Below are 13,598 nucleotides of genomic sequence, written 5' to 3'. Positions count from 1 at the left end.
AACATAGTCAGCTTTGTCGCTGTAGCTTCTACAAATGGGCAGATGCCGAAGTCTTTGGTATCTCTATCAGAGAAACAGGATACAAAATCACCTCTGAGCAGTCATCCCTATTTGGCAGGAAGAGTGGCTGTCTCTAACCTGTACGAGAAAAAGCAGCCCTCTGCCTAGCATTTGTCTCTATAAATGCCTGGCTACGAGACTGGTGCTTCCGGCAGGGCTTTGAGTTCTTTGATAATGGCCGGTTTTATAAGACACCAGGCATGACCGTAATACATGGGAAAGGTTTATGTCGTAGGGGCAAAAGGGTTCTGGGACAGGAATTAGCAGGGCTCATTCGGAGAGCTTTAAACTCGATTCGAAGGGGGATGGGGTAGTACCTGGGCTTGCACCACTGGGGCAACGCTCTAGTGTTGAGGTAGACCAGGAGGCCTCCCATCTCCCTGGGGTGAAATCGGTGCGCTCAGCTCACTCCCTGAAATGCCTGTACACCAATGCACGCAGCATGGGGAATAAACAGGAGGAGCTGGAAATCCGTGTTCGGTCGGGGGGCTATGATCTAGTGGCAATTACAGAGACTTGGTGGGACGCCTCGCATGACTGGAATGTGGTCATGGATGGCTATGTCCTGTTCAGGAAAGACAGGCCGCTAAGGAGAGGTAGTGGAGTTGCTCTTTATGTGAGTGAGCAGCTAGAATGTATTGAGTTCTATCCAGGGGCGGATCAGGAGCGAGTTGAGAGTTTGTGGGTGCGAATTAAGGGGCAGGCTGGCAGGGGTGATACTGTTGTGGGTGTCTATTACAGGCCACCAGATCAGGATGAGGAGGGTGATGAGGCCTTCTACAGGCAGCTGAGAGCAGTCTCTCAATTACAGGGCCTGGTTGTCATGGGGGATTTCAACTACCCTGATATTTGCTGGGAGGCCTACTCAGCCAGCCATCCTCAGTCCAGGAGGTTCCTCCAGTGCATTGATGATAACTTTCTGATGCAAATGGTGGATGAGCCAACTAGGAGAGGAGCGCTGCTGGATCTTATCCTCACTAACAAGGAGGGTCTGGTTGAAGAGGTGAAGGTTGAGGGCAGCCTTGGTTGTAGTGACCACGAGACGGTAGAGTTCAGGATCTCATGTGGCAGGAACACAATATCTAGCAGAATCACAACCCTGGACTTCAGGAGGGCCAACTTTGGCCTTTTCAAGCAATTGCTAGGGGAAATCCCATGGGACAGGGTACTAGAAGGTAAGGGGGCTCAAGATAGTTGGTTAGCATTCAAGGACTGCTTCTTCCGAGCTCAAGATCAGAGCATCCCAACAGGTAGGAAGTCAAGGAAGGGTACCAGGAGGCCTGCATGGTTAAACAGTGAACTGCTGGGCAAACTCAAGTGGAAGAAGAGGGTGTACAGATCATGGAAGGAGGGGCTGGCCACTTGGGAGGAATATAAGTCTGTTGTCAGAGGATGTAGGGAGGCAACTAGGAAAGCTAAGGCCTCCTTGGAATTAAACCTTGCAAGAGAGGTCAAGGACAACAGAAAGGGCTTCTTCAAATACATTGCAGGTAAAGCCAACACTAGAGGCAATGTAGGCCCACTGATGAGTGAGGTGGGGGCCCTGGAGACAGAGGATAAAAAGAAGGCGGAGTTACTGAACGCCTTCTTTGCCTCTGTCTATACTGCTGGAGGCTGTCCTGAGGAGCCCCGGACCCCTGAGGCCCCAGAAGAAGTCAGGATAGAGGAGGAATCTGTCTTGGTAGATGAGGGCTGGGTCAGGGACCAATTAAGCAATCTGGACATCTATAAATCCATGGGCCCTGATGGGATGCACCCGCGGGTGCTGAGGGAGCTGGCGGAAGTCATTGCTAGGCCACTCTCCATCATCTTTGCTAAGTCGTGGGCAACGGGAGAGGTGCCTGAGGACTGGAGAAAAGCGAATGTCACTCCAGTCTTCAAAAAGGGCAAGAAGGAGGACCGGGTAACTATAGACCGGTCAGCCTCACCTCTATCCCCAGAAAGGTGATGGAACAACTTGTCCTTGGTGCTGTCTCTAGGCACATCAAGGATAGGGGGATCATTAGGGGCACTCAACATGGCTTCACCAAGGGGAAGTCATGCTTAACCAACTTGATAGCCTTTTATGAGGATGTAACCCGGTGGATAGATGATGGTAAAGCTGTGGATGTGGTCTATCTCGATTTCAGTAAAGCGTTTGACACGGTCTCCCACAGCATCCTCGCAGCTAAACTGAGGAAGTGTGGTCTGGATGATCGGGTAGTGAGGTGGATTGTGAACTGGCTGAAGGAAAGAAGCCAGAGAGTGGTGGTCAATGGGACAGAGTCCAGTTGGAGGTCTGTGTCTAGCGGAGTCCCTCAAGGGTCGGTACTGGGACCAGTTCTATTCAATATATTCATTAATGACTTGGATGAGGGAATAGAGTGCACTGTCAGCAAGTTCGCTGATGACACCAAACTGGGAGGAGTGGCTGACACCCCAGAAGGCTGCGCAGCCATTCAGAGAGACCTAGACAGGCTGGAGAGTTGGGCGGGGAGAAATTTAATGAAATATAACAAGGGCAAGTGTAGAGTCCTGCATCTGGGCAAGAACAACCCCATGTACCAGTACAAGTTGGGGACAGAGCTGTTGGAGACCAGCGTAGGGGAAAGGGACTTGGGGGTCCTAGTGGACAACAGGATGACCATGAGCCAGCAGTGTGCCCTTGTGGCCAAGAAGGCCAATGGCATCCTGGGGTGTATTAGAAGGGGTGTGGTCAGCAGGTCGAGAGAGGTTCTCCTCCCCCTCTACTCTGCCCTGGTGAGGCCGCATCTGGAGTATTGTGTCCAGTTCTGGGCCCCTCGGTTCAAGAAGGACAGGGAACTGCTAGAGAGAGTCCAGCGCAGAGCCACAAAGATGATTAAGGGGGTGGAACATCTCCCTTATGAGGAGAGGCTGAGGGAGCTGGGTCTCTTTAGCTTAGAGAAGAGGAGACTGAGGGGTGACCTCATTAATGTTTATAAATATGTAAAGGGCAAGTGTCATGAGGATGGAGCCAGGCTCTTCTCAGTGACATCCCTTGACAGGACAAGGGGCAATGGGTGCAAGCTGGAACACAGGAGGTTCCACATAAATATGAGGAAAAACTTCTTTATGGTGAGGGTGACTGAACACTGGAACAGGCTGCCCAGAGAGGTTGTGGAGTCTCCTTCTCTGGAGACATTCAAAACCCGCCTGGACGCGTTCCTGTGTGATATGGTCTAGGCAATCCTGCTCCGGCAGGGGGACTGGACTAGATGATCTTTCGAGGTCCCTTCCAATCCCTAATGTTCTGTGATTCTGTGATTTATGTCTACAGAAAGGCTAGTCATTACAATAATATTAATTTTTTTCCTAAATGAAAGTGATGCATGTAAAACTAAGAAAGCAGACAGAAACATACAGTTAGGAGCCTATTCTCTCCTGCATAGAGAAGGCACCACTCTATCTTCCTGACAAAGCTCACAATCTTCCAGCAGAAGCTGGAGGTTCACTGTTTAGCATGAGTTTCTCAGGTCACCTTTCATTTTTTCCCTATCAAGAATACACTCTTGCCAACACCTGAACTGATTTATATTGGGATACAGAGGATTTCTCACTGCAGAAACTTGGTTCAGAATACTTTTTTTTTTAATGCTTCCTGTTTGATGTACACAGAGCTACTGCTCCACCATTTTGTATTGGTTCTCAGAACAGTCCTAAGTCTACAAGACCTTCCTGCCTGGGAAACCATCTTCTCTCCCACCTTCACGCAATGCTTGTATATAGCTGGTACACACAGATACAGAATGGCACACACTAAAGTGAAGTTCCTGAAAGTCTCTTTAAGAGAAACTGCAGCTGGAACTTCAGTGCTTTTCATACGTGTAAAAAGTTGAAATAAGCTTAAAAAGGAATATACAGGCTGTGTGCTTTGCATCAGCTGCAGTATTCATGAAAACAAAACGCAAAAGCTTTATCTGTTTTTCAGTCTTCAAATGAGTATTTGCTATAGTTGATAAGTCACTTAAGTTGAAAATACATCCTTTTATATTTACAGACTTCATCCTAGAAACTGGAAGCCAGGCAGTAACTTAACATTACAAAATACCCTAATTAAAGTTTAAAAATACTGCTCTAGTAGATTAGGAAAAAGACATGAAACAACAAAGATGTCACTTACTGCCAGCAACATTATGTAAATTTAAAGAACACAGAAACACCACACATTGCTTTCTATTACCCAACTTCAATACTTTTAATATCCCATTTGAAGTTCTCCAGTAGCATTGTATTATGGCTTTGGAATCTCACTATAATTACTAAGGATTTGTCAAAATGTTTTGGCAGTCTTTCATTGGCATCATCCCAGTGTTTTGAAAACCCTTCTAATTATTGGTACAGTCACCATTACACGCATATATTTTGCTATGTAATTACTAAATGAAGTAGGTTCTTAATTTATTTCGCCCCTCTCCACCCCAAGCTGTAGTAAAGACTGCAGTGTGAAATTCAAGGAAGATGCCAATTCCTTGGAATTATCTACTTGTTTCCACAATTACGTATCTTATTAGTGAATGAAAACTATTCAGAAAAGAACCTCTGCACAACAGACAGTAGAAATCACAAGCTATTTATTTTGTGTTGGCATGGTAGTTGTAGGAGCTAGAATTACGAGTCCATGATGAAATAAATATTGGCTTTATGGATATTTCAAACTCCAGAGCAGCCATAGCATGACTCCTCTTGACCTCAGAGGCTGTGTGACATAGCACCTACTGAGGACTGTGGGGTTTCTGTACAAAGACAGGATGGGAAAGGCTAAAAAGTTGTGCTGGTTGTACCAAGCTGCATGGGGAGGATTTTCATCAACGCTATGGACAGTTTTTTCTTTTTTTAAAAATGTTAGCAAGAATGTGAAATTAAAATAATAAAAAAGAATAAAATAGTAAAAAAACCCAATACTGTACTAAAAGCAATTATCTTGAGGGTACGTCATATTGAACATGGTTTTGTATCTTAATATTCTCCAAGACAACTGGATCCTCCTTCTTTAATACTTCTGTACTAGCTGGACTTAGACTTGAGGTATATATTTACTCAGACCTCTTTTCCATGTAGCTGTTCTGTACTAGCTCCCTTCCTGTTTAGCCACCCATGGCTTCCCTGCATCAGCTTACCTGTTGTGCGCTCACGCCACTACCCCAAGTTCCTTCATACCAAAACAGATGGGGAAGAAGCTTTAATTCAGAGGACAACAGACAGATGCTGACAGGCAATGTAATTCTTAAACACAGGGAAGTAAATTTTTTGCCCACATAGAAGTAGTATACTCCTATGCAAAGACTTAAGCTGCTAGTTCAAATAACTCTCATTTTTCAAGTGGAGAGGTTTTTTTCTTCTTAATATCATAAATATTACCTAATTTTAAATCTATTAAAAAACCTTTAAAACTTAGAGTGTAATTTTTTTTGTCTTGGTCATTACGCTGTTTGCAATCTGACTTGCTCCTGTTAAGAAGCTGTAACTACCATCTGTATTTTTCTACACAGTGTAAAACTACATGAGATTAGAGTCTAAGTTATTAAAATACTACAAAATCAGGCATTTGACTAGGCTATTTCAGAAACAAAAGTTAAGTTTATCTTACTTCTTTTGAAGGATTCATTGGTAGAGTAAAGATTGTTTTCCAATATGACCAGACGAACAGCATGAAAAATATGTGGTATGCAACCAGGCACACAACTAAAATCAAAAAGGAACAGAATTAATACAAACAGACCAGTGATATTATAGTACTTACAAATGGATGCTGTACGTATCACAGGTAGTTACTCTTAACAGATGTAAATACAGAGGCTCTGCAAAAGCTTTGCAACGAGAATACTGCACTGCAACTTTATATGAGACAAATACAGACTGTGTGGGGAAAGTCATGATACAGGCTACATATATCACAAAAGTTTGAGGGGAACGGTTAATAGCCTATTAGAGCCCCATAATTATTTAGCAAGCAATCTCCCTTTATGCATTTGATAAATCCTATTTAACTGATGCGTCTCTGTGTTTTAGCTTTATAAACTGCGTAGGGAGACTGCTAGCCATGCAAAAAAAAAAACAAAGAAAAACCCCCAAACCCCCCAAAAGGAAGTACAGATACCTAAACAATGACTAGAGCGAGGGGAGTCTTTTAGTGGATGTGCATATGATACCTGAGCAGCAACCAAAACCATTTAATTTGCTTTGCTAGATTTTTAGGAGGGAGGACAGTATGGTGGTTTTTTAAAACCTGCAGGTTCTTTAAATTCCAATGTGCATTCACTACTTTATATTCTTCACAGCCAGTGAGTTATTCTTAGATTTTTTTTTAATAGATGCCAGTCAACATTTACCACGCTGGGTTGTTCTACTAGAATACAGAAGGTAACATTAACTTTTCTGAAGAGCCTGCCATGGATGGATAGGTGTTTCCATTTAAAAGCTGTCACTGTACTAAGCAATTCACTACAGTAAATAGTAAATCCAAAACTTGTATCCCCTTATTAACTTGCTCTAACGCACAAGAAAGAGTATTTCCTTGGATTTTTATTCCTTGGGCAGAGAAGCAGCAAATAAAGGACATCTACGACAGCAACAGTGAAAAATATTATTTCCCTGCTGTACAGATGAACTCAGACCATAGAGAGCTCAAGGTTATATGGAAGCTACATGGTCAAATAGTCTTTATATAACTTTATAAATTCATAAGATCGTCAAAAAAGATCATAAAGGGAAACTTGTGTACTTTCACTACACAACCTGAAATATTGCCCTCGTATGGTCATCCCGTGTTTTTATATATGTAATGCTATTCAGTGCTAGCGAATTTTCCATAACACATGCATGATGGTGTGTATAAACGCAGGAACAGTAGCCCAGCATGTTCTTGTTTTTTTCTAATTCTGCCTCAAAAGTAACACTGAATAAATGTTTCTGGTATTGAAGTTTGTTTACTCAAAAAAGCAGCAACAGAGTAAATATTTATTCTTCTTCACTAGGCAGTTAAAAATAATAAACAAAAGCTAACAAAATCTGAGGAGCAACATTCCACAAAGCTTTTAGGATGACAGGGGAAGAGCCATATGCCATGTCTATAAACCAAAAAAAATCTCATCAGTGTAAGGAAGTGATAGAACTGGACTCCACATCAAGCACAATACACTAAATGACCATCTTGTTATTGCACAAGCATCTGGCAGGAACAGCCCACATTTTCATCGGAACATTTCTATCAACTCTAAAAAAAGCTGATTTACTCAAACAGAATCAATATATTTTTTAAACAATAGTCTATTCATGGCATAGTGAGGGCAAGGCAGGGCAAGTTACATCAGTTCGGTACTCTATGTGTTTACTAATCTGCATCTGTATTTTATTGTTGTGAGAATAGCGGTAATTGTGATTGATAAGAAAATTCCTTTTTCATACATTAAAAAAATAAAAAGACTCCTGGAGGAAGACAAAATTTTAGCCTAAAGACATTATCCCGTGTTTCCCCTTCAAAGCCTGCACAAGACTTAAGTTCTTCTTGTTTGTTCTTGCACCTCAGTTCTCCAGCCTGGCTCAGGCCCCAACCAGTCACTTCTCCCAGGTGACCCACCCACCAGTTTCCCTGCACCACAATGGAGACCCTGGGCTACCCAGCTGCTCCACTGGGTCTGTGGGTGTTGAGAGTCCAACATAAGAACCTCAATTCCCTTAAGACAGAAAAAGAAGAGCTATCTGCAGCTCCCTGGGCAGAAATCCTTTTATTTTACACTTTTTCGGAAAAAAAAAACCAACTGGCGTATCCCTTTGCTTGAAGGCAACCCATTTACAAAGAGCTAGCATAGCTAGAGTTGCCTGAAAACGCGGAGCAACCTGTAACAGGGCTGAGCCCCATTTGCCCAGTTTTCACCCCTGAAAACACTTAGGGCAGCAGTACAGCCAGGGTAAATTTCTCCTCACTGGGTGAAGCTCACCAAGAGTTTGAGCAGCTAAAAATAAGGAAATTTAATGGTCCCTAATGCATTTTGCTGATAATTCTTGTGTGCTTTGTGAGCAATGCCTAACGCCACACTCACCTCCCCCCCACACACTATGGAGCAGCAAGAAACTGGAATTATTTCAAAAAGTCTGCAGGGGCTGAAGTTTGCAGATACGCTTCTGTGCTCATATGGGGGGAGAGATCACTGAACTGAAAAAAGTTTTTCAAATGTTTCTTAATTGGCAAACACTTTTTCTAAGTGAGGGAGTCACCAATGACTTACTAAAACCTGCTGGAATTACATGAACGTAAAAAGCATAGAGTATGTCTCCTAACCCCCAACCCTTTCCTCCAAAAGCTCACAGCACCACATTTTACACTTCCATGCCATGCTGTGGTATTAACATCGCATCTGGAAAAGCAATCTAAACATGGTACAGCCTCGGGGAGGTACTCTAATGACAGCTAATCAGGAAGTTTTATCATCTTCTGAAAAGGTTACGTATCTGAAGGGTTCTGTTTTAGACAGACACTGGCTAAAAAGACACTGTAGAAAAAATTCACCTCCCATTTAAGTATGTTGCACTCTGCACAAACACTTTGCTCATCTTTAGAAGTCCTGGTTTTACAAGAGCTTTCCTTGTTATGAATAAAAACTTTAAAAACAGCATATAAGGATTATTTTTGTTGACCCTTCAAGAAGCCAGTAAGAAGAGTAAAAAGTTTTCATTTTTTCATCTCTACTTGGAATGGCTAAAGCAATATTCAGGAACAGCAGGATGAAAAAAGGAGCTGAGGAACACAAAAAAATACACTTATTTAAAACAGGTTAGATCTGTATCTCAATTCTACTAGTAAACTACTATACTACCCTGATATATTAATTCCACTTACAAACAGCTAATAAAAATCTTACCTTTTTCTCCAATATTTGTCATTGTCACTGAAAAATTAGAAAAAAGGAAAGAGTAAAAATGATGTTGAAATAGCAAATGATGTAACTGAATAATTTTAAACTTTTGTTTTTCAACCAAAGAGGGAAGAGCAATCATCAAACAATACAAGCTTAAGGCCACACACTATCAAGTTTTTATGCTGTATACATTAATCACGACAATAGGTAGACAAAGCCAATTGCTTATAAGGTTTTTTTGGCTCCCATTCCCAGGCTCAGTTCCTGAGAACTAGCACCTCCATCTACCTGAAGTTGCCCCCGTTTAACCCAAGAAAAGCCAACTCTGAAGAACAGTTCTTTCTTTAACTGTGGTTGTACAGGTTCTACTGTTTATATATGTTCTGTTCTTGAGGTGGAGGTGTCAGACTCCAGAACTGGCTTTTCCAGCAATACTCAGTGATACCTTAGATCTTCAAGGCATAAAAATTGAAAATAGACAAAAGCTGCATTTCCTTCAAGAAACTACTCATGGATTACAGGATTTGAGGACAGTAAGAGAGTGAGAAAGGTGCAAGTATTTCAGGCACGGAGTGGAGTACACAGGTGTCATGTATCAGTCACTGCATTTATGAAAGAGAATAAAGATTTTTCTTACTCCTATTCCACTCTTGGTGGCATTATTTAAAAAAAATAACCACCCCACAACAGATATCTTGGAGAGATCAGAAACTCCCATGTGATCAAAACCTCATGGTGCTCTTCCCTTTCCATCCAAACCACTCCACCACACATTTCTCCATTCCCATTATGCAGTCTATAAACTGTAATATACTGGCACAGGTCTATTAAAATGGAGATTTGACTATAGCTCTACCAAAATAAGCAGCTACCTTACCTGAGGGAAAATCATAAATAACCATGTTTATAAAGTTCTTGACAAAAATCAGAAAGACACCACAGAAGTTGCAGAAGCCACTATAAAGAAAACTCTATTCTTCCCTCAGTTTTTTAGTTCAGCTAAGAGAAATCTTTGGAGCTTGATAAGCTAAATATCCATCCAGACAACTGCTAGAGAGAAGCTGAAGGAACATGTATACACATTTGAGGAGGAGAGATGTTACAGTACAATAATGCACAAGAACTGTAAAATTTTAAGTAAACAGCCATCCACCAGAAAAAAAAAAATACATATTTAGAGCTGATGTATAATTTTAAAGTGCGGGAGCTCTCAGAGTAGGACAAACTAGCCACTACTCAAATTCTGATTTTCCTTCTCTACTTGGTATGGTCAGCAAGGTGTGCAGAAATTTTGCCAGTCTTCTTGGAATAACTACTCTCTATTAATTAAAAAGCCATAGCCAAGCAAACATTGCAGAATCACCAGTTTCAAACTGAAATCTACTTATCCAACCTTTCACAATGATTTGTGGTATTTTTCTCTCCTAATAAGGAAACGGCGTAGAACATTGCTGTGAAAGCAGCTGCCATCTTCACCCCCCACCCTTAACCTTGGACAAAATGTATTCATTAATGTGTTTGAGACTTTTAACTTTTCCACACATGTGTAAATAAAGGACCAATACAACTAATAAATCTAAATTTAATAATTTCTACCTGACTGCAAGCCTACAGCTTTTCAAAATTTCTGTCCACCTCCAGGATGAAATGCACTCTTCAGAGTCTGCACCTGCTCGGTGGACCATCCTTTCAGCTTTTGCAGTATCCAGCTTGGAAGCCAAATGTTCCTGACAGTCAGGAGCTACAGACCATGAAGGCTAAAACATAAGAGCCCAAAGATGTTCAGTTAATCCCAGCAGAGTGAGAACCATTTTTTTTTGATACATCGTGTCATTTTAATCTCTTTTACCACTTGAGTATAACTCAGAGTTATTTCATATGTTCCTGAGTTGCAAACACTGTAAGAGACTGACGTGGAAGAGGCGAGGCTGAAGAGAGATGCCAGTATCTTCAATCTTACCATCTTTTTTCTTCACACGTACTGCAACTGGTGTTACGAGGAGACTGGCTGCACTGCTTAACAAACATCCCCTCAGATGGTGACACAGAAAAATATGTAAGATACACAATCACTTTGTGAAAAGCAGCAGGCTAAGTACTACTCCTTCTGCTTCGGCGTTTTTAAATCACCTTTGATGAAGGGTCCCTTAAGGAGGTACAATGTGTGGGAAAGTAATGGACGGGCACCTGCAATACCACAGGACCAGGGAGGAAATAACCAGGTTTGGTTTGGTTAGGGTTTTTTTTTGCACAAATTTGGCAGAATTGACCAGCAGGGGAGGGGGGGGAAAAAAAAAAAGCCCTTACAAATCAAACCCTCTCTTAAATCTCTCTTAAAAACTAAACTTTCCCTATTTGTAGCAAGATCACAATACAAAGACTTCTTAGGGTAACCACAAGATGCTTGTAATTCTACAATCACATTATTTAAGTGCATGGAAAATAATTTCGTAACATTAAAAAAACTATCTAATTTTGGATTTGATCAAAGAAACGTTTGCTATTTTCCCCACCTTCTGAACAGCACACGATACATTTATTTAAACCAAATTTTATATTTCTCAGTAGATTCAGTGATACAGCTTTGCCATATTATTCAATAGTATTTGATAATATAGCCTTCTGTGAATCATTTATACCAGTCTTTCTGGCAGTTTTCTCATTTCTCTTCCAAGGCGTTATATTCACTGCTGGCAGTGCACAGAAAAGTAGGTCAGACTGTGCATCCTGTCATTAACAAATACCAGCTTAAATGCTGCAAATTCACTTACTGGTACTCAAATAGCATACAAATAATAAGGGTAAAAAGCATTTATGTCTACAATGACTAAAATAAACACCAAGGACACACCAATCCCAACTGTTAAGCAATTTCTACAATCTGGGAGAAAAGAGGGTAAAACCCTTTGAGAGAAGAATGGAATGATACTCCATCTATTCAGAGACAGAGGTAATTATAAAACCATGAACTGTCTTCAAGAAGTCATTAAAAAGTTACAGCTCTGTTCGCCTAAGATACTGCAGGGGCCAATTTCATTAAGAATCAGCCTTCCACTGCTAAAGCGTCAGGATGCCATTTACAGTTCAGTTCTAGCAGACTATCACATAATTAGAGCCTCTCTGTTTCATTATGCAGCTTGCAGACGGTCCTCATCAGAATTACGGATCAGGCTGGGACACATGCAGGACTTCGGCCAACGTAGATGCCAATTTCCTGAGCCAGAAACATCGTTCCCTGCTTGCCCTGAGCCACAGGCAGCCAGAAATAGGAACAGCACATTCAGTAGTCAATGCTGCTAAACAGCCTGTGCTTGCAAAAAATAACAGTGACTGAGGACAGAAAGATGTGTTACAAAAGACAGGAAAAAGTCCAGGATGGAAAGGACACACAGAGAAGCCTGGAGAATTCATCCCATACTTGCTGCAGTCTTCCCCACTGGGAGAAAGCCATGCATTGTTAGGAACACTGCCTTGGCAAGCAAAGAGGCACCACAGTATCTCAAAACTGCCTCCTGCCACTCATCACCAAATTAGCTTGCTAAGAAGAGAAGCCACATTGCTAGGCACCTTGCACTGGGTCAGACTCTAATTCAGTGATAGAAATCAATTTCTCATGTCTTGGACTATGGCTCATTTTCTCTAGAAATCTTTATTCTCACTCACCCATGGAAAAATTAAGTAGGCATCCATCTCCATGTAGCTAGAGACATGGCAAGACACATTGCTACCACAAAACCCAAAACATTTTGGAAGACAAAATTCATTTAAAAATTTGCATTGGTTTTCTAACATTAAATTTTGCTTGACTTCTAAACCCAAAATCAAAGTTCCTGAACAGTAAATGTAATGGTTAGATTAAAAAAAAAAACAAACCAAAACCAAAAAAGCAATTAATTTTTTAAAGCTCTGATGGAAGTGGATATACAAAATCTCACTTCCATATTTTCTGTACATTTTTAAAATATTTAAAACTTTGGAATGAGAAAACAAGATATATCTGATTCAGAGACTCTGCAGCCACATCTATAAATAGCTGTTTCTCTCAAACTTTTATACAGTTTAACATCTTGGACCTGATTCACAAAACTAAGTACATATTTTATGTTTATAGCATCTTTGATGCTGTAAAACACTGATCTATAGATGCAGTTTAACTCAAGCTCTCTGGACACATAAAAGTGTTTTATAGCTGTGACAAGTGTTCTATCCTTGTCTGCAATAGTCCTTTAGAAGAAAAATCAGTGCTTGCAATAAAAACTACCTCTTTGCTAGACCGAGCAGTGATTTGCATCGATTCAGAGTGACAAGGTGGAGGCTTCGCTACCAGTGCTTTGCTTCAGGACAAAAGTAACAGAAATATTTCTGGGAGATTAGATGTTGGCATAAGTAGTCACCATGAACTCATACATCTGGATTTGCCAGTATTTGTGAATGTCTCGGTAAATTCATTTTAACCCTGTGCCCATCAAACTACATCACTGGCCACCTACCCAGCAGCAAGCTGCTATTTGGTACCTTTTTAGGCCAGGTCACAAAACCACTGCTTTTGAATTGAGCATGACTAAGACTCGATCTAATCCTTCTTCTTTACAAACTTCCCATTTACTTTCCAAGTCACAAGGACTAACTGAAGAGTGAAGACTACTTCTAGAGAAGTTGTATGACCAGATCCTTTTTAGCAAA

General features: G+C 41.2%; 1 protein-coding gene across 1 annotated transcript in view; it reads right to left on the bottom strand.

The window, feature by feature from the left end:
- Positions 1-8,945, bottom strand: part of ZDHHC2 (zinc finger DHHC-type palmitoyltransferase 2) — a 29,076-nt gene extending 20,131 nt beyond the window's left edge. Inside the window, exons 1-2 of the mRNA XM_068403104.1 lie at positions 8,919-8,945; positions 5,648-5,742 (exon numbers count right to left, since the gene is read on the bottom strand). Coding sequence (XP_068259205.1) covers positions 5,648-5,742; positions 8,919-8,940 — 117 coding nt within the window. The 5' untranslated portion in view covers positions 8,941-8,945. The remainder of the gene's footprint in view (positions 1-5,647; positions 5,743-8,918) is intronic.
- Positions 8,946-13,598: the final 4,653 nt, after the last annotated feature.

Source organism: Nyctibius grandis, chromosome 6, assembly GCF_013368605.1.
Source record: "Nyctibius grandis isolate bNycGra1 chromosome 6, bNycGra1.pri, whole genome shotgun sequence".
Classification (NCBI taxonomy): Eukaryota; Metazoa; Chordata; class Aves; order Nyctibiiformes; family Nyctibiidae; genus Nyctibius; species Nyctibius grandis.
This window is presented reverse-complemented; position numbering and strand designations above follow the sequence as displayed.